The sequence below is a fragment of the Antechinus flavipes genome, chromosome 4, assembly GCF_016432865.1.
Source record: "Antechinus flavipes isolate AdamAnt ecotype Samford, QLD, Australia chromosome 4, AdamAnt_v2, whole genome shotgun sequence".
Classification (NCBI taxonomy): Eukaryota; Metazoa; Chordata; class Mammalia; order Dasyuromorphia; family Dasyuridae; genus Antechinus; species Antechinus flavipes.
Genome location: NC_067401.1, coordinates 164681834 through 164704299, shown reverse-complemented (window position 1 = coordinate 164704299; position 22466 = coordinate 164681834). Strand labels below are relative to the sequence as shown.

Sequence of the window (22466 nt, the reverse complement as noted above, 5' to 3'; positions counted from 1 at the left end):
GGACATTTTCTAAATTAGATCCTTCTGATTTCCTACCAGTGATAATCGCTAACATTTATGTAGTACAGTGACTAAGGTTTGCAAATGCCTTTATAACTATTATATCATTTTACACTGACAACTGCTTGGGATGAGTGGATCTATTATCCCCATTTTACACATGAGGAAACAGACAGAATTTAAATGACTGCCTTGTGTTCTACAGGTAGTAAGTTTTTGAGGATGAATTTGAATCTAGATCCTTTTTTTAACAATAGATTTTTATTTTCAAAATATGTGTAAAGATAGATTTCACCATTTACTCTTGCAAAACTTTGTGTTCCAAATTTTTCTCCCTCCCTTCCCCCTACTCTCTCCCCTAGACAGCAAGTAATCCAATATATGTTAAATATGTGCAGTTCTTCTATACATATTTACACATTTATCATGCTGCACAACAAAAATCAATCAAAAAGAAAAAAAAGCAAGCAAACAATAACAAAAAAGATTTGATCCATATTCAATCCCCATAGTTCTCTCTCTGGATGCAGATGGATCTCTCCATCACAAGTCTATTGGAATTGGCCTGAATCACCTCATGGTTGAAAAGTGCCAAGTCCATCAGAATTGATCATTACATAATCTTGTTGCTGGGAACAACGTTCTCTTGTGAATCTAGGTCTTTTTTACTCCAGATCTAGCACTCCATCCATTGTACCACCTAGTTGCAATGAGTAAAATTCATATTCAGCTTCATTATTAGCATTTTTATATTCTGTTCCTCTGTCTCAAATGATCCCATTAATGCTCCACACTCATACCTAGCTCCTTGAGACAAGGTCTGTGTCTTATCTGTCTTTGTATTGCTACAGCTTAGTTGTTAACATTGTAGGTGTTTAATAAATGTTTGTTTTATTAAATTAGATTAGTAATCTCTTTTTATTTCCCAGTTAACTCCCTAATCTGGGTTCTGATCAGCCTTCTATCTAGCTTCCCTATCTACAATCTAGTGCCTTTGCACACAGCTACCAAAACAATCATTCTCCAATATTATTTTCATTATGTAATGCATCCTCAAAAATTTAATGACCTTAAAACCCCTACTAGAGAGTGTATATGTTTATATGCAATGTACATTCATCTCAGAGTACCATTCAAGATATTCTAACACTTACCCTCTCTACTCCATCCTTGCATTACTTCTAAATTAATCTACTTCTTTCCAGTGAAGGCCATACTCATAAGCAAGCAGGTATTACAATGGATTGAGTATCTTAGACCTGGAGTCAAGAAGACATCCGATTACAACTTAGCTTTGTGATATTGGGTAATTTACCTTCTCTAAGTCTCAGTTTTTTTCATCTGTAGATGAAAGGTAGAAGGTTGGACCTGATGTTCTCTAAGATCTATTCCAACTCTAAACGTAAGAGCCTCCTCCAAATCTCAATCTTTTTTGACATTTTGTCTTCCTTCCTCTATGACAATTCTGTTATCATATAAAACCAATAAAGATAATTCATTTCTATCTTTCCTAGAACTCAGTGCAGTACTGTTAGGATTATTGGAAATAAGCAGGAAGTGTTGCATTTTGAAGTCATGATATGATCTCCCTGTCTGGGAATTGGCAAATAGATCAAATACAGAAGTTAATTCTATTCAGTATGTGATAGGTCACATAAATTAACTTTGGTACAGAATTGGAATCCAAGTTGCAATTTTTATTTTTAAAAAAGTAATCTAACTTAAGAGGTGATTATATTTGTTTCAACAGATATTATTAAATACTTGGAGTCTTAGCACATTAGACTGCCAGTATTTGTGCATTTCTTAAGAGGACATTTGGTCAAAAAGTATGATTTGGAAGAAAAGAGAAAATTAACTTTAAAAAGGAAGTGAAGAAACCCCTACCATAGAAATCAAGGGTCCTTTAAAGTATTAAGATTTATTATCAACTATCCAATGGGAAATCTGGAACTATTGAAGAATATTTCTATATATGTGAGGAAAACTGCCCAAAGGTGGCAAAGAATTAGAAATTGAGGGGATACCCATCAATTGGGAAAATGTTGAACAAAATGTGGTATACAAATGTGATGTAGTATTTTTGTGCTATAAGAAATAATAAGGGGAATGTTTTCAGAAACACCTGCAAAGATTTATATGAACAGATGTAAAGTGAAGTGACCAGAACCAGTAGATCTAGTTGAGTTACTATACTGGCCTAGTTAATTCTGACCAACAGTACAACACCATCAATACTTGTAGATTCCTTTTAGTGTTGTTTTCTTTTTTAATTAAAACATTTTCCCCAAGTATTTATTTTTCATGTTCACTTTTAAATTCTGAATTTCAAATTCTTTTCTTCCCTGAATCTTTTCCCCTCCCCATTAAAAGGAAATCAATATGATAACCATTAATAATTTGAAGTCATGAAAAACATATTTCTAGATTAGCCATGTGTTAAAAAAATAAAGAAAACAAAGAAAGTGAATAAAATGTTTCAATCTGCACTCAGAGTTCATCAGTTCTCTCTCATATCTAGCAAATCTGTTAATCAAAGGCTATTTGTTTATCCATAGCATAAGGAGGATAGTCAATAGGAATATTCATTAAAAACACTATTGATTCTGTTGCTTCTGAGATGCTTATGACGGTCTGTGGGTCAAGCATGAGGGACTAGTTGGAACTGCTTGGGGCTGTTTATACTCAGGCAATTAAGAAGCCACATTTACAGCTTGAGCCTTAGTCATCAGAACCAATTAAATCTCAAGACTGTTTCACTGCCTAATTAAGGATACAGTTCCCACTACATTTGTGACTGGTGGCATCTTGAATAAGACGATGAAATAATCTGTGCTTAGTATTGCAGGAGCTTGTGGGGTTTTCAGATTGTTGGTATAATTAATTGCTCCAATATTCCCCCAAATTCATGAGTCTGAAAACCAGAATATGTACCTAATAATTGGGCCAGTGGAGTATATTTCTGTAACTCTCTGCCACATTGGAAACTGAGTAAAATCTAAAAGTAGGCCACTTGACTATTATGTTATCATTTATCAAAATACTCATTGGAGCTGCTTTTCAGAATTGCTTTCAGAGCTATTCAAAAAACTACTGTACCATTCTTGGTTTTACTATTTGGTGATCAAGTTCTTTATGTTCTTTATTAGGTTTGGCTACAAATGACTTTTCTCTATTTCAAAAAATCAAATCCATTCTCATATATGCAAATATGTATATTGAAGTTTCTTTATGTGCTATTATCTCTGAAGACATTTTCAAAGGAGTAATTCCTAAAATGTTTCAAATAATGGCAATATCAATGAAATGTGTATGTCCTCCCAAAATGAATTTGTTTTTTAAAAAATGATTTTTACAAGCACTTATTATCTCTGCCTCCTACTGAATCAAAACTGAACAATTAATAAACAACAACAAAACCAAATACACATGATCCAGCAAAATAAATTTCCATTATTAGCTATGCTCCAAAACATATGTCTGATTTTGCATTTTAAGTCTGTTACCTCTCTGGTAAGAGGTGGATAGCACATTTCATCATTTGTCCTTTAGACTCCTGGGTCATCATTACTTTGTTTAGAATTCTAAAGTCTTTCAAAGTTGTTTTTCTTCACAATTTTGTCATTGTATAAATTGTTCTAGTTTTACATATTTTCATTTGCTCATTTTCATTTCTCCTCTGAGATCTTTGCAGTTTCCTAAGAAACTATTCATTTTGCCATTTCTCATGACACAATATTCCATTACATTCATAGACCACTATTTGTTTAGTCATTCTCCAACAGTTTCCATTTTGGAGCTACTATGAACTAGTAAGGAACAGCTAGTATGGTATGTACAATTTATTAACTTTTTGAAATTGCTTTCTAATATGTCTAGACCAATTCACAGCTCTGCCAACAGAACACAGGTGTATCTGTTTTCCTGCCTTTTTTCCTCTCATCTTTGCAAATTTAATGGTTGTGAAGTGGGACTTTAGAGATGCTTTAATCTGCATCCTCTAATTATTAATAATTTGGATTATTTCATGGGTAACTTGGATTTCCTACTTTAAAAATTATCTGTTGACTATTGACCTATTAGGCAATGGCTATTAATCCAAAGTGATTTCTTGGAAGGAGAAATCTTCATTTAGATTATCTATATACCAGAAAGTTCCGGGTTGTTTTTAAAAAGTAGTTGCAAGAAAGGATGCATTGACCCACACCTAACACCATATACCTAGATAAGGTCAAAATGGGTTCATGATTTAGACATAAAGAGTGACATTATAAACAAATTAGAAGAAAGATAGGATGGGGGAATAGTTCATAAAAGGTGAGTGGTTTGAGGAATTTAATGTTTATAACATTTGAAGGAGAATCAGTATACATATTGAAGTCTCCTATTATGGGGACAGGAGTTGTGGAGGAGAAAAAAATTGTAAGCCAGGTATCAAACTATTGAGGAAGGAAGGGGAGAGACCTGAGGATCTATAGACAACAACTACCAGAATTTTGATTTAGTAGTAGATATGAATGGCATGAATCTCAAAAAAAAAAAGAAAAAAAGGTTACTGAGTAATGGAGGAAGGGGGAGAACTTAAAAATGAGGGCAAGGAGTATTCCAACTCCCCTATTTTGACCAATCAGCTGAGAAGTATGAGTGAAGGTGCAGCCAGTTCTGGAAAGAGTGGCCACAGAGATTGTATCAACAGGGGAGCTCAGGTTGTAGAAAGATCTAGTAAATGGAAGGAGTTAGAGAGGAATAGATTTATGATGATGGAAAGCTTATTGTCTACGGAAAAGGCTTTCCAGAGGGCACAGTGGAAGGAATTAAAAATTAAATTTGGGGCTAAGAGGCTTGAGAGGGAAGGGAATGAAGAATCAGATATTAGAGAGAAATGTTTGAATGATGATCTATAAGAGTTCAGAGTCATTGGAATGTGAAGGGGATGACGAAATGTGAAAATATGGCAGAATTTGGGGCCATTACCTAATAAATTTAAGAGTGTATTAATATGGCTATAACAACATGCAACTACATTTTTTGTTTTGTTTTGTTTTTTCTTTTAATTCCTTTTATTCATGATTGGTACAGTATTTCATATAATTGATTATAGTTTACAATTCCTTTGGGAACTATCTTAGAATCCTAGTGTTAACTCAATGGAATTGATAGAAACAATGTTTATGTAATTGGTTCACACATTAGAGCTCACACCTTTAAGAGAGTTTATACATTAGCTCACACATTAGTTCACAAGTTGGGAGATTTCAGGATTCAGTATGAGATATTCAAATTTACACCTCCCACAATTGCACTCTCTCAGAGGAGGTAGTCAACCTTTGGGTTCACACCTTTAAGAACTCATATATAAGAAGCTCTCAGTCTCAGCAAGGGTCATTTGAAGATATTGAGAGCTACAAATCAGTGAAGATTCAGTTGAAGAGACTGAAAGCCAGAATAGTCAGTTGAGGGAATTGAGAAGCCAGGAGTCAAGAGTTGAGCTAGAGGCAAAAGACTAGCAACAAGAGCTCTCTGAACGAAAGCCAACTGGGTTTTGTTTTGTTTTGTTTTAATTTTATAATAACTTTATATTGACAGAATCCAAGCCAGGGTAATTTTTTTTTTACAACATTATCCCTTGCACTCACTTCTGTTCCGATTTTTCCTCTCCCTCCCTCCACCCTCTCCCCTCGATGGCAAGCAGTCCTATATATGTTAGATATGTTGCAGTATATCCTAGATACAATATATGTGTGCAGAACCGAATAGTTCTCTTCTTGCACAGGGAGAATTGGATTCAGAAGGTAAAAATAACCCGGGAAGAAAAACAAAAATGCAAATAGTTCACATTCGTTTCCCAGTGTTCTTTCTTTGGGTGTAGCTGCTTCTGACCATCATTTATCAATTGAAACTCCAACTGGGCTATTTTGGAAAAGACAATAAAAGATTGGATTTTAACTCCTGGCTGTATTTGAGATGATTATTACTTTGAACTGAACCTAAGACTGCCTCCAGAAACCTCCCCAAGAAACCTGCTCCCAGAGAGAACCATCATATTTTAGAAAAAGAAGAACACCACAGAACTATTCTTTTTTTTTTTATTAAAGTTTTTTATTTTAAAAACATATGCATGGATAATTTTAAAACATTGACCCTTGTAAAACCTTGGGTTCCAAATTTCTCCTCTTTCCCTCTTCCCTTTCCCCTAGATGGCAAGTAATCCAATTTTTGTTAAACATTTTTGAAATATATATGTTATATATTAGATTACATGCCATCTAGGGGAGGGATGGGGGAAGAGGGAGCAATTGGAACACAAGATTTTCAAAGCTCATGTTGAAAAAAATTCTTGCATGCTTCAGTCTTCTCCCCCTTCCTATCTATCTTCCATTCAACTATTCTTGAAATATAGGTGCTATCAGGGCAGATAGGTAGTGCAGTGAATAGAGCATTAGCCCTGAGGACCTGAATTCAAATCTAGCCTCAGACACTTAATACTTCCTAGCTGTGTGATCCTAGAAAGTCACTTAACTCCAATTGTCTCAGCAAAAACAAATAAATAAATGGCAAATAAATAAATAGATAAATAAATGTGTGTGTGTGTATGCGCGCGTGCACACTTGTGCGTGCCAGACTGTCTAAGCACTGTTCTCCTAAAAAGAGCAGGCTGCCAGGGTCATACTCACTAATCTTTGGAGCCCACCTGGATAAACACAGAGACGATCCCATCGGGAGGTGCAAGCAGTCTTCTCTTTAATCAGAAATCATCTTAGCAAGTGAGGCAGGAAGCAAGAGAGTGAGTTCAGCTCAAAGCCATCTATTTAGACTTATTCTCTTCTGGATTACCTGTGCCAAGCCACTCGGCATAATGCCAACACAGGGAAGGAGGTGTGTGGAGTTGATGTTGCACCAAAGGAGGAGATCTAGCAAGAGGACACGTCCCTCACCCCCTCAAGGAGCCTATCAGGTTCCTATATCCCTGCATGGCACAACCTCCTGCCTCAGAGCCATACCCTTTCTAATTCCTTAGTCCTACCCTGCCCAAGCTGAGAGGCTACTTGGCTAATCTCAAAGAGAGAAATGTCCCTATCACTCCCCCCTCTTTAAATATTGAGATCGATTGTTCTCATATTTACGAATGAGAAGCTCTTAAGCACCTTTATAGAATTTCTAAGAATACGTATGCAAAAGCAGGCAAAAGCAAAAGAAGCAATAATACAAAAAGGGCAATATAGAGCCCATGAGATATAATAGAGGGGATGGGAAAAGAAGTGTGTTTGATCCAGTCACTAAGGTATTGTACTCTGTCATCAGATTTATGCTGGCGCCAAGTATCTGGTACTTTTTTTTTTTTTGCCACATCTATTAGTATTCTTAGCTCCTTTAGCTCGTCCATAAAGTTTGTGGCCTGTGTGGTGGCAATGGTGCAAGTGTCATTGCACCATGAGGGCTTATATTTATGGTACTTTTTCAGATGTTTCCTGGATCATCTCCATCTCCAGGATCATGCCCCTGATTTAATGGGGGCAAGTTTCCTTGTTCTTGAATCCAGTGGCCTTCCCCAACAGGACCTGCAAGACATAAATATCCCAGCCTTCTCCATAATACTAAGGATGGACCTTGCCAACATCCTTTCTTGTCCTTCCAAAGGACCTTTTGAATGTTCTCTGGTGCTTGAAGGGCTGTTTTCACAGGGCCTAGTTTTCCATCCTGTCTGTAAGATTGTGCCAAATGTATCATCCCTAGGGAGAGGCCAGTATCCATGTCTAGGCACAGAAAATTATAAGTATATAAGGCCTTATCCTCCTGTGTGGGTCATTGGGGATTCTCTCTACTTCCTCCCTCTTTCTGTTTAACAAGGGTGCCTTCAGAGTATGATGGGCTCGTTCCACTAGGGTCTGACCCTGTGGATTATAGGGAATCTCTGTTACATGTTTAATGTCGAATGTGGCGAGGAAGGTGGCTTAGAGAGATAAGCTGGACCATTGTTGGTCTTTATGGTATTAAGAATCCTGTGAGAGAAGAAGCAACTATACAAATGTTTAATGACCAAAGGAAATATTCTCATGGGAGGCCACTGTGGCCCAAAGGAACTTAGAAAAGGTGTCAATACAGATGTGGATGACCACAAGGCTCCCATGTGTCACATCCACTTGCCACAAATCATTGGGGAATAAATCCCGGGGATTAACTCCTTTACTAGGGGAAAGAGGGAGAAACAGAACACACTGAACACACTGCTTCCCTATCTGTTGTGCTTGTTCCCAGGTGGGGCCATAAAGGCAACGCAGAGAATTACAGGATAAGTGGAGAAAATCATGGGCACTTTCAGGAGGTGAGGGCAACCGTGAGAAAGGAGCATTGCAAAGGACAGTCCGCCACCTTATTGCCCACAAATATGCCTCCCACACAGCATTGGTGAGAGTATACATGCAGCATTTAAATGGGATGTTTCCTAGTCTGTAAAATCAGCTGCAAGTTAGCAAGAAGGTTAGCAATTGAAGAGTTCTAAGGTTGTAGAATGGCATTCTCAATGCCTCTGAGGACTCGGATAGCATATAAATTATCTGATATGATGTTAATGGGCTCAGGGTATCTTTTACAGGCCTGGAGATTAGCAAAAAGCTTATTCTTTTGGGTGGAATCATAAGGAGTCTCTAATACCAGAATCAATTGTCTTACAAGAGGGCTGTACCAGAATATGGGACAGCAAGGAAAGGAGAAAGCATGTAGAATGGGGGCTTAGTGTAGCCCATTGAGCACAATATGCCCATGACCAATAAGTTTGCATCATGACTTCTCTAGCTCCTGGTTCAAAGAGTAAATACAGTAAGGATTTTTTCCTGTTAAATGAGAAGCTCTCTTCACCATCTCAAGGGCAATTTCAGTTAGTTTAGTATTTCATTATGGTTTTCAATATGGTTTAGTAATATCTTCTGTGTACACATATTCCAAAATTTTACTACCTTGATGTAATACGCAAAAGGACTTTGTTGGTCTACTAAAGAGACCTCTACAGGACACATGGGGTCTCATTTTACCATTCCAGAGTTAGAAGCAGGGGAAATGATCTTATAAATTGCGTCCTTCGTGGAGGAGGTCCATTTACAAGGAAGGTTTAGATCAGACTCTCCTTTTAGGATGTCATATAAAGGCTACATTAAAGAAATAGGAATAGGCGCACGAGCCTTTAACCATTGAATTTGTCCAACTGGTTTCTGAATTAAGTTCAGAGTATTCACCTTGTCTAATTGTAAGTTAGGTATCTGATTAGTAATTATAGAAGTCTTCATGTGGAGCTCCAGGTAAATGATAGATAGTTATGTTGGATCTTTTCTGGGGCTGCTACCACCAGTTCATGTTGAGCTAGAGCACTCATGATCTTTTTAAGCAGGGCAGAAAGATCTTTCCCACTGCTTATCATCCATATAATGCAGTATCATGGCATGAAGCCACGCCTTCCTAATTGGTTCTGGCACTTGTGCTATGGACACCTGACACAAGATGGGGCTAAAACACATCCCTTGGGGGAGAACTTTCCATTGGTAGCAGATCAGGCCCTGCATTGTTTATAGAAAGAATGGTAAAAGCAAATCTTTTTTTATCCTCTGGGGCCAGAGGGATAGAGAAGAAAGTATCTTGTATGTCTATTACTGTAACTGTGGCCAGACAGTGGGTACTAGATTAGGAGATAGCATGCCAGGCTGTAGGGCTACCATAGGTCCAATAGTATCATTAACGGCCCTGAGGTCCACTAGCATTCTGAGTTTCCCAGATTTTTTTCTTTATAATAAAGACAGGGCTGTTCCATAGTCTGGTTGTTGGTTCTATATTTTCGGCCTTTAACTATTGTTATGATAAGAATAAAACTCTGTATGACCAGAGTGAGTCCTGTAAAATTATGTAAAATCACAAAAAAAAGTCTCCTTAGATCTACAAACCCAAATGGTCTTGCATCCTCTCAGAACAAGATAAGCATTTTTTGGTGGAAGTCACAACTCCAGGCAAGATTTCATATTCACCTAAGATTTCCCTTAGACTCATGCATAAAATGGGTCTTCAGAAAATGACTTTTTATAGATCACTTCTCTCTTGAGAATAATATGCCTGCAAAGAGAATCCCTCTTGGTATTTCTTTAACAATAAAGCTCTTTTACCATAACCTTTGGGTTTAGCAAATTCCTTTGCCTGAACCTGCACCTTGGAGAATGGAACCCCACCCATTATTCCTGCCTAACTTCTTCATCAGTACCCTCATCCTTCATCAGTTGCATAATTTCACGTAAAGCTTGGGCTTTGTCCACTGAGAAAGGCCATTGGGTTACCCAAAGTGGGGTGTTAGATTTCCATGTTAATGTGGATGTGATATGAAAGGTCGTGTCCAAACACCCAATGACCCCAATTAAAAATTCTGTGGAGCTAGTATATAAACTGAGGCCCCACAAGTCTTCAATATGTCCTTGCCCCATAGATTGTACCTGAGATCTGTGACCACCAGGGGTCTGAATACTCCCTGTTTATCTGCAAACTGTCAGGGCAGGTCTTCTGCTGCAACCCATTCCTGCTGTGCTCCTCCCACCCCATTGACCATCATGGCATCTGCACAAACTGGCCACGAAGGGGGCCAGGAGAGCTGTGTGATGACAGACCTATCAGCTCTGGTATTGAGTAGCCCTTTAAATGCTTTTCCTTTGATATATATAGTTGCCCAAGGCTTGCCATGCTTGATATGCTGCATCCAATTAATATCAGACTCTGGCCCATCTAAGAGAGGGAGTGCCTTTGCTGGACTTTTATCTATGAATGCTGGCATGTCATGTGGATTAGTCACCACAATCTGAGGTTGTTCTTTCACAATTACTGTGGTGTGAAGTACAACAGGGGTATAGGATGTCAAGCCCATCACTAGCACCGCATCTGAGTCTAGCCCAGTTACAGGTACTAAGGTTGTATGTCCTGGGTTGATTTGGAAATTTCCCCCACTGTAAAGGAGAAACCCAAACCACTTGGCAGAAGCCAAAGGTACTCCTGCTGTAGTCCTCAATGAGTTGCTGGAGTATGCCTTTCCTCCACCTGATAAGCTTGTTGCAGAGCCCCTCACCCCGTTTCCTGACTTATTTTTGCAACAATCTGTCCTGGTTTATTGCAATTATAGCATGTCACCTTTGGGTGAGTTCCCCTGCTTGCCTGGTGGCACTGGGCCTTGAAGTGACCAGTCTTCCAACATTGATAACATATCTTGGTTTCCCTAGTTTTCATTCCCTCTGTAACTCCTTTAGAAATTGCAGCTACGAGGGCATCCATTTGAAAGGCACTGAAGCCAACATTCTCACATTTCTTTATCATCTCAAGGTTAACATCCCCATCTAAGGAGAGCATGGCTTTCTGACAGGAGGCATTAGCATTTTCCCTAGCTAACTTCTGGATAAGGAGATCAGCGGCTTCTCCTTTGCCCACTGACTTCTCTACCACTGCCTATAGGCAGGCCACAAAATCAGGGAATGGCTCCTCTGGTCCTTGTTTAATCTTAGTGATTGAGGGCCTCTGCTTTCTGGAAGCCTGAATTTTGCTAAATGCTCAGTGAGTACATTGGGATATAGTCACATATTCTGCTGCATCATATTGCATTTGGTCCTCATTCTTTTCATACCTTCTAGCTCCTACTATTTTGTGGAAATCATCTTGAGGAGTGTGGCTCTGCATGTCTCTTACAAAAGTTTTTGCCAAATCTTAAGAGTCATTCATTGCAGGGACTCCCCAGGTTTAAGGCAGACTTTGGCAATAGTTTTCCAATCATTTGGGGTTAGTATATTACTGGAGGCTAAGAGTACTGCTAGTGCCTTAACATATGGATAGTGGTCCCTATAAGTGTTAAATGTCTCCTTCAGTTCCTTAAATTTCTTCCATTCTAATGGGGCCCCCTTCTCTGTTGGCTTTGAAATATGGGGCAAGAGTCTAACCAGACCTTTCCTTCCTTGTCCCCTTCTCTCACCTTCTGTAGCATACATCCTAAACTGGTCTGAGAGTACCCAAAGCCTCCATAAGGGGGTGTATAGGGGGCAGATGGGAAACTTTCTTCCTCAGGGAAGGGGACTAAAGCGGGGGAGGGGAGAGGAAGTCATGCCTCGGATGCAAAAGCAACTTCTTTCCTTTGTTTGCTTTTTTCTCCCTAATTTTTTTCCACCTTCATTTTTTCCACCTCCTCCCATGGTGTTGCTTTTTTTTTTTCTCATTGTCACATTCACTTCCTGATTCTTCATGTTCACTTCCTGATTCTTCCCCACTGCCATTTTTTCAGAGTGGTTAGTTTGTACTATTTTATGGGCACCCTTTTCTTTGTTTCTCAGTTTGAACTCATTATTGATCTTCATAAGGTGCTCCAAATCACCTGGAAAATTAGGTGGTGTTTTTTACGGGATAATGCCTGGACTCTCTTGGTTGTAGGAGGCCATCTGATTTCCTACCACCTTCCACTTATTTAAATCTAGCCCATTATATTGTATCCACGGGCAACAAAGTTGGATAGTGTCCACAAATGCTTGGGATATTTTTATATCAATCTCCACTCTTGCTTTCTTTACTGTTTTCCCAGCACCTCCCAATCCAGGACCTTAATTAAAGCTTGTCCCATCCTACTTCCCAGACCAACTATCAGTCTTGGGGTCTTGTCTCCCTTCTGTGGTAAGACCAGCCAGCCCATGAAGTCCCTGGCCTCAATCCTCTGCCCCAAGTTGGGTGCCACTTGTGCCTGACTGTCCAAGCACTCTTCTCCTAAAAGAAGCAGGTTGTCAGGGTCATACATACCAGTCTCCCACCCAGATAAACACAGAGATGAGATGATTGGGAGGTGCAAGCAGTCTGTCTTTATTCAGAGATCATTTCAGCAAGTGAGGCAGGAAGCAAGGGAGTGAGTTCAGTTCAAAACTGTCTATTTATGCTTCCTCTCTTCCAGGATTACCTGTGCCAAGCCACTCGGCATAATGCCATAGGTGGGACACCGGAAAGGAAACATATATATATATATATAGAAAAGTAGGAAGAAGGAAGATTATAAAGGGATTTGAACACCAAATAGATTATTTTGTACATCACATTATAGAAAGGCACTAGAGCTTACTGAGTAAAATACGACATAATCTCACACACACACACACACACACACACACACATATATATATATATATACATATATATACACATATGTATATGTGTATATATATGTATATATATACATATATGTGTGTGTGTGTGTATATATATATGTATATATATATATATATATATGTATATATATATGTGTGTGTGTGTGTGTGTGTGTGAGATTGTCGTATTTTACTCAGTAAGCTCTAGTGCCTTTCTATAATGTGATGTACAAAATAATCTATTTGGTGTTCAAATCCCTTTATAATCTTCCTTCTTCCTACTTTTCTAGTTCTCTTACTCCCCAACAAATACTCTTTTAATTCAATGACACTGGCCTCCTGGCTGTTCAGTGAACAAGAGATCCCATCTCTCCATTCCAGACATTTCCCCATACCTGAATCCTCTGACAATCTTGAAGGAAGTTAAAACTGTTGGCTAAAATGAGGGATGGCAGCAAAAGAACTTTGGGAAATGAGTTGAACATAGCATTTCTAATCCCTCTATTTTTGTCTGCTTGCATTTTTGATTTCCTTCTCAGGTTAATTTTACATTATTTCAAAGTTCGATTCTTCTTGTGCAGCAAAATAACTTTATGTATATGTGTAGATACAGATATATAGTATTTAACATGTTTTAACATATTTAACATGTATTGGTCTACCTGCCATCTGGGAGTGGAGGTGGGAGGAAGGAGGGGAAAAGCTGAAACAGGTTTTGCAAGGGTCAATGCTGAAAAATTACCCATGCATATAACTTTTTTTTTTTTCCTTAAAGAGATTTTATTTTTTTTTAAAATTTTTTATTTAATAATTACATTATATTGACACTCGTTTCTGTTCCGATTTTTTTCCCCCTCCCTCCCTCCACCCCCTTCCCTAGATGGCAAGCAGTCCTTTATATGTTGGATATGTTACAGTATATCCTAGATACAATATATGTTTCATGCATATAACTTTTTAAAAAAATATTTTATTTTATTTTATTTAATAATAACTTTATATTGACAGAATCCATGCCAGGGTAATTTTTTTTACAACATTATCCCTTGCATTCGTTTCTGTTCCGATTTTCCCCCTCCCTCCCTCCACCCCCTCCCCTAAATATGTTCCATGAATATATCTTATAAATAAAAAGCTATATATATTAAAAGAAGAATTTTGATAAAAAAATTTTTTAATAAAATAAAATGAGGGGTGGGAGATTATGATGAAGTCAGTGAATTGCCCATTTGCCTACGCAGAATGCACTTTTATGGAATCACCCAAATTAAACTAATACTTATTGAGTAGTTACCATATAGAGATTTATTGTTCATGTAGGGATTTATTGGCAGATCAAATAGAATATCCTTGCCCCAAAGGAATTTGTTTTCTAGTTATAAATAAGGAATATATCTAGAAAAGATATAGAATAATTATAAAACAATAGAATAAGTTCAAAGTGATCTGATATACATTAAATTAATAAATGCTGAAGGTAAAGAATGATAGGTTGAAATTAATTGTAAGAAGGCTTCTGTAGCAGATCAGTCTAGAAGTCAGTGATGAACATGGATTGTCAAAAGGAAGGAGCATGTTCTAATAGGAGAATGGCATGAGAAAAAGTATCAAATAGAAATTAGCAAATTAAGAGGACTGCAAACAAATTGACTTGACTGCAAAGTAAGGTTTTATTTTAGGAATAATGGTAGAAAAGTTGAAGAGAATTGTTGGAGATCCTTGAATGTGAGTCTGAGTTGAGTTTACACACATACACACATGTATGTATACTTGGGATTCTGGGGACCACTATAGGCTTTTGAGAAGATGCATTTCCTAATAAAAACACTTTTTGAGAATATTTTTGGAGCTGGATGCAAAAGGAGTAGATTGTAGAGAAGCAGCCTTGTTAGAAGGCTACCAAAGTCTCCCAGACATGGAACAAGAGTCTGGATCATTCATTAAGCACTTAACTATATTCAAAGCTTTGTGCTAGGGGTTACAAATGCAAGAACAGATAAACCACAGAGGACTCTAGTCCTAGTAAGTTAACCAATTTCAGTAAGATCCACACTTACTCCAAGACCATACTAAGTATGAAGAGTGAAAAGGGACTGGTCACTGAGGCAAGAGCAAGATAAACTGGCAGATAGGTAAGTTGCAGTCAGATTATTTAGAACCTCGATTGTCAGCATTACTAATTTCTGCTTTATCCAGTTGGCAATAGAGCCATCAAGGATTTTTAAGTAGAGAAGTAATATAAATTTATATGAAGAGATTGATTAGAGAAGGTACAGAATGGACAAAGAAAACCAATAAGGATGTTATGATAGTAGTGGAGTGTATAGATAAGATGAGATGGAGGGTGATTATAATGATTACTGGAATTGATAATACAGTGAAAGTATTAGAATGACTGGGGAATTCTGAAGGCTCTGAAGATTAAGTACATGCACAAATAGATTTTTTGTTAGGTTTTACCAACTTAAAATATTTTTAAATTTTAATTTTAAATGACTTTAAATTTAAATTTAAAATTAAATATTTTATTCCATAGTGAAATTCACTTTCCTTAATTATTACAGTACCACCTCATTTTCACTGATAAAGTGAGTCTGCAAAGGAATAGCCATAGATATCCTGAAGCAAATAGTCTTTCTGATATCTATCTCTATCCCTAAACTATCTGATTTACTATCATATCTAACTAGCTCAGTGAATTTCTTTACTCCAATATTCTTTTTTAGACATATTAAAGACCATCTTGTTCAATCACAGAAATTCTTCAGGGCAAATATTCTAAATTGAGAAAAATTAACTAGCTCTATTTGCAGAATATGAAACTTGTATACTCATGCAGATAACAGTCTACATTTCTTAAATCTATGTGTTCCTTCTCAATATACCCTATATTTTGTTCCAAGTGGGAATAGTTACTTCCTTTCTTAGATTTATTAACACTGTTTATCAAAAATCCTTTGGCAAGGAATATGTTTTACTATGTGATTTGCATTAAACCCAATATGAACTATATGCCCAGGAATTATTTTTTAATTGAAGTTTTTTATTTTCAAAATATATGCAAGGATAATATTTTTCAACATTGACCCTTGAAAAACCTTGTATTCCAATTCCCCACCCCCTTCCCCAACCCCTCCCCATGTTAAATATGGGGAAAATATGTTAAATCCAAAATAGGCATAAATATTTATACAATATTTTTGCACAAGAAAAATCAGATCAAAAAGTAAAAAAAAAAAAAAAAAAAAAGACAATAAAATTCAAGCAAACCACAACAAAACAAGTGAAATGCTATGTTGTAATCCACCTCAGTTCCCAGTCCTCTCTCTGGGTATAGATGGTTGTCATTATCAGAAGATCATTGGAACAGGGTGCCCAGGAATTATTAAATCATGCTGAACTTTAGGAATACTTTCAAAATTACTCCACAAAGTAGGATGGTCAAATTTCCATGATTTTGGTTTTCAGGACTGGTTAATCACTGCCTCTTCTTTTTCCTTCTTACCTGGAAAAGTACAAATGTACAATTTAACACAAAGGCCAACATTTCTCTTTTCTAATGGTCTGTCAATTCCAGATTTAGGGTTCAGAAAGTAATGTAAGTCAGAGCTCCTTACCAAAGAGGAGCTCTCTCAGATTTTAGTAGCCAATATGCTCTTAGAATAGATCTAGCACAACAGGACAGAGGGAATATTGAATTTCTTGATATAAGATTATTTTGTAAAAATCTTTGTGAACTATCTTTTGTTGTCCATGGGTCTATAATGGTCAGAAATTGAGCATCATAGGAATCCAGAAATGCTGATCAGAACCCTATGAAATCAAAAACCTTAGGAGTATCTTACACTTACGCTAACCCTTGCTTCCTTCAATAGGCTTTGATAAAGAATAGTTGCAATGAAGCACCAAAGATTGCTCTAATCAGCTCAGATCATGAAACAAAAGGGGTAGTATGAGAACTGCTTACTGAAGATTGCTTGAGCTCTCAGACTGTCTAACTTTGACTTTTATGTTTGATTTGGAGGGAAGGATTATATCTACACCAGATGTTTCTCTAGTATTTACTCTACTCTCTGGGACTGTGTTCTAGAATTGGAGACTTCCTGAAAACTACTTTGCTACTTCTGCTATACATGAGAGCTCTTGCTGTTCAAGTTGTGTCTCTGTGATCGCATTTGGGATTTTCTTGGCAAAGATAACTAAAATGGTTTGCCATTTCCTTCTTCAGTTAATTTTTCAGAGAGGAAATGAAGGGAAATAGGGTTAAGTGATTTGCCCAAGCTCTAATAAGACACTAATAAGTGTCTGAGATCAGATTTGAACTCTCGGAGCTGAGTTCTTTCTAAATCCAGATGTGGCACTCTATCCATGTCACTGAGCTGCCTTATGAACATTTCCACAAAGTCTCTATCAACAAGCTTGACAGCCAGTTCTTCAACTTAGGCATACAAGAAATATGATTGATTCTTTGATGAAGGCAAACTAGGCCATCTTTTGCTTCAGTTCTTACCTAGTCTTTAATTACTGAATGGGTGTTGCCTCAGACAAACTAAGACCTAGGAAAGACCCTAACTTAAAAAAGCCAAGGTCTCCCACTGCTTCCAAAGACATTGTCAATCATCTTGACCAATGTCTTGCCACTGGATTCTAAAGATTTTGGAAGAGAAAGGAAGGCTGATGAATTTGAACAGCATTGCCTCATTTAAATTCAATTCACTTGCAAGTCAAAATATCACCTTCCTGATGCCTTGGTCCTCTTCCAGAATGAAGGAAAAACTAAGAATGTCCATGTTATAGTGCTTCAAATATTTTCAAGTGCCATTTTGTAGAAAATGGTGCAAATGTCCAATAGAGCTCCAGAGAGCAGACCAGGGACCAAAGAGTGAAAGTTCTAAGAAGTTCACTTTAAGGAAATCCTAAAACTTAAGGAGTTGTCCAACAACTGAATGGACTGTCTCATGAGATTAGAAATTCTCTTAACAATGAACATGTAGAAGGACTTTTTGTCAAGAGGAAATAGGAAGAAATTGTGATTACCATGAGCTTTTCCAATTTTAAGAATCTTAAATTTTAAGTGTTCCACAAAGAAGGAATTTTGTTCAGGTGGCAAGCTATAATAGAAAGAGTAATAGGAGTCAGTACATCCAAATATTGATAATTGCTAGCTATGAAATCAGGACAAATCATTTAATATTTTTGAACCTTGGTTTGCCTCACACATAATATAGGGCTATCCTTCAATTTTTAAAAATAACATTAAGCATCTTTTCTGTGAAGACCATTTGTTGGATTAAAGATAACAGAAACAATCCTCACCTTCAAGAAGCTTCCATGTACCCAAATATGTAAAGCACTTTACAAACCTTAAAGTATAATATGAATATGAATTATTAAAAATTTATTATAGTGATTCTTGATCATGAAGTACCAAATAAATACCCATGCTTCATTTTAAAATCTAAGCTTTATTCCCATAAGATTTACACCTTCTGCTTGATGAAAGATCCACACCATATGTCTCCGGCACTTGGATAGAAAAGTAAAGCCAGATAATTATCAATAAGCCAAAATCCAGGTGACTGTATGCTGCCTATGCGTATGGGGTAGGGATGGGAGGATTTATCAGGCCTAGAAAGGAGCCAGCAAACTGCACTGGAGAAAAAGGCTGAGATGTTGTGTAATCTTCCAAAAGCAGCATTAGGAATACTAAAAGACTTTTCCAAGGGGCAACCCATCTGCCCAAAACATCTTCTCAGAGCGTGGTTAGCCTCTTCAGTTTGCAGTTCAGCTATTAGAGATTTTCAAGCCTTGTAAACAGCCTCCATTTGCCTGCTAACACATTTAGCTGAGCTTAGGCCACCCTAATCATCTTCTGGTAGCTCAGCCTGGGTCTTTCTGCCCTGAGGACAAAGTCCTACAATCCACGCAGTCTCTGGTCTTTCTGTCTCACAAAGAAATGTCACTTATATTCATCCTTCAATCAGCTATTGGCTTTGTGGGTGTCTTGGAGCCAGCGCAGGACACCTGCCAAACCAGTGCCATCCCGGGCACTGATTTCTGCTGTAGTGATGCACTGCTTGGCACAAGCAATGATATCTGGGAGTCTGATTAAGGATTTCATCTCCTCCAAGGTCATGTAACAGGGCATATCACTGTAGCCAAAACAAATAATCAAAATCAAACCCTTGAGAATATTGCATCTGATTGACAATGGCAATCCTACCTCACACATTCTCAAATATTAACCTGCCCCAACCTTCTCTCTTCACCCAAACATCCTTACATCTTATTGAAGAGGATCAGGACAGATGCATCAACTAGCTGTTCTGCAGAAAGGAGACCCAGGAGCTGGACACAGGATAAGGACAGTTGGGTGGGGTCAGAAGCATCAATCATGAACTGGCAAAGAGGGAGAAACTATTAGTGACAATAACACTCAAGCAGAGAGGACGATGTGGCCTCTGCCAATCACACAGAACCAGGAATGGGCTTAGAACAATGAGACAAAAACTATGACTCAAAGAAAAAATCAAGGCTTTTTAGGATTGTCTTTGTTTTGAAGACGTCTTGGAATTCCAAGGAAAGGCTCCTTGAGTTTACATCACAGACTGGTACTTCCTCAGGCTGGCTTCATTCAGTGATGGGAACACCAAACATAAACTTGCATTGATGGCTGAATAAAGCAGTAATAAAGATTTGATGGATGTTCTCAATCAGAAAGTTTTTAACCTTTTTTCATGTCATGGAACTCTTTCTTAGGTAGGCTTATGGCCCTCTTCTCAGAATAATGTTCATAAACACATAAAATAAAATGCAAAGGATTAAAAGGAAAGAAATTATATTAAAAACAAAATATATTTTTCAAAAAACCCAACAAGTTTATAGACCTCAGGTCAACAGAACCTGGTCAAAATTCTACTATGATTTCATCTGTGTGGAGCAATCTTAAGTACATAAATCCCTTTTATTATAAAGATGTACAACTCCTCTATAACTTATAGTTTTACAGAGTTGCCTGGGATACTGAAAGGTGTGGTCTGGGAACTACTAGGGATTCTCAAGAACCTTTCATGGGATCCTTAGGATAAAAAAAGATAATTTAATTTCTAACATGGTAAACATTGATAATGTACATAAACAGAAGTTCTTTGTTGTTTTGCAGAGAGGACAATTCTCAATAATTTTTAAGATTAAAAAAAGTTTAAAAACTATTTTGTTATAGGCAGGACTATCTAAGTCTTTTCTCTAAGATGATATGCAGTCTCTCATTCTTTATACATTTTTATACAGACACACAAACACACACGCACATATATATACACACACATATACATACTTGTAGTGGGTACATATACATACACACATGAATAGCTTGAGCTCTAAATCCTGCTGAGAAACAAAAAAATTCATATTTTCCAGAAGAAGAAAAATTTTACATAGACTGTGTCCTAAACCAATCACCAAAGCATCTGAATTCCATTCAACATCAGTCTGAAGATGAAATCAGAATGAGGATATATATCTCTAAAGGAAGTTTAACAGACTGTGACCCACCAGGACACAGCGGCAATCTCCATAATAACTGGACCAGATGGGACCCATGCATCCCCCTAGCTCCCTGATAGTCATTTTTTTCTGCGTCATGATGTCAGTGAGATCAGTACCCACCTGTGGAAGAAAAAAAAGTTAAAACTCACAATACAAAAAATGGGAGGAAAAAGCAAACAATTTTCAATTGTTTGACTCCATGGGATACTATGATGCAAACTAAACAGATATGTTCATATACTCTGAGGGCTTCAGTCATCTTTGCTGGCTCATCTTTGCCATGCTCCCTAATTGTAGGTATCCCCATGTCTCTGTAATAGGTCCCTTACTTTTTTCTCTTTATAATCTCTCACAGTGACACAAAGTTTCCTTCTACAATTCATTTAATAGATGATGAAACTAGCATACATGTGTATACACAATGTATACGCTCACATGTAGACATACACATAAACATATGTATAGGTACAAGTATAACATGTGCATACAACATACTTATAAATATGTATCTATAAGTGCCACATATGTATATATTATAAATATCCACAAACATGTGTGTATACATGTGGGTACCAACAGATCTATAAACATGCATATACACATACATATGTACGTGTATGTCTTCTACTAAGTGACCTTATTAAATATTCCTTCTTTTTTATGATGATCTGGCAAAGGGCTTGGTAAATAAATGCTTACTGACTGGCAAATAATAGGTCCTCAATAAATCCCTGATTGATGATTTCTAATAATAACATCAGACAATTAGAAGGGTGAAAAGTATCACACTCACTGATTTTTACAAACACTTTGGGAGACAGATGCTGCTACTGTTTCCATTTTATAAATGAGGAAATTGAGGCAAACAGGATTTTTTTTTTTTTTTTTTTTTTTTTTGGCTAAAATTGCTAGGCAATTGGGGTTAAGTGACGTGCCCAGGGTCACATAGCTAGGCAGTGTTAAGTGTCTGAGGCCACATTTGAATTGAGGTCCTCCTGATTTCAGGGCTGGTGCTCTATCTACTGCGCCACCTAGCTGCCCCGGGTTTTTTTTTTTTTTTTTTTTTAGATGACTTGCCCAGGGTCACAAAGCTCACCAATGTCTAAAGTCACATATTAACTTAGGTCCAGGTTCAACATTTTTTTCCCCCACCGCACCACCTAAGTAAGGTCCCTTCCAGGCGTGCTGATCACCTACCGTGGGCTGGGTGGGGGGTGGGTCACCAAGGTCACTTTTTCCCTCACGGGAGCTCAGCTGTGCGGGTTGGATTAAGGAAGTATATCTGGAGGCGGTACTGGGGAAGGAAGGGGACCGCCCCCAGGTCCCCTCATCCAGAGCCCAGGGCAACTCGCCCAGCCCCGCTCCTCTTGGGTCCGGGGCATCACCCGAGCCCTGAATTTATTTTTGGCTCCTTCCCTCCCTCTGTCCCTGACGCTCGATAAGGATATTCTGTAGCCGCTTCACCAGCAGAGTCTTTCCGACTCCAGTGGCACCCAAAAGGAGACACATCTCTGGCTTGGATGGTTCGGCCCACCCGAGTCGCCGTAGTGACCAAATTCCCTACATCCCGCCCCACCCCGTCCTACCCGCTCTCATTGGACTTGCGTCTCTCTCTTTCGTCTTCTAATTGGTCCTCACCACCGACCATCGTGACAGGTAACCAATCAGCGGGCTTCTCGTTTCGCTTAGGTAGAACGTCTCTGCTCGCTCTTCGATCCCCGGAAGCTGCTATTCCCGAGATTCCAGCGCCTTCTTCGCGGTCTAGTCGCCGTCGGTCTGTCTGTCGGT

At 37.9% G+C, this 22466-nt stretch overlaps 1 protein-coding gene across 2 annotated transcripts; it reads right to left on the bottom strand.

Moving 5' to 3' along the window:
- Window positions 1-16152: 16152 nt before the first annotated feature.
- On the bottom strand, window positions 16153-22287 carry ARL16 (ADP ribosylation factor like GTPase 16). 2 transcript variants are annotated; one of them, XR_007953382.1, is made up of 7 exons: window positions 22127-22287; window positions 21876-21934; window positions 20685-20798; window positions 19414-19529; window positions 18617-19282; window positions 18168-18241; window positions 16153-16635 (listed from the first exon to the last, which is right to left on the bottom strand). XR_007953382.1 is itself a non-coding variant. In XM_051995379.1 (5 exons), the coding sequence occupies exons 1-5, from the start codon at window positions 22185-22187 to the stop codon at window positions 19111-19113; spliced, it is 522 nt and encodes a 173-aa protein (XP_051851339.1). In that variant the 5' UTR covers window positions 22188-22287; the 3' UTR covers window positions 18576-19110. The 2 variants fall into 2 exon arrangements, 1 of the variants encoding a protein (XP_051851339.1); XM_051995379.1 differs by lacking the exons at window positions 16153-16635; window positions 18168-18241 and having other exon boundaries at window positions 18576-19282.
- Between the last annotated feature and the right edge of the window lie 179 nt (window positions 22288-22466).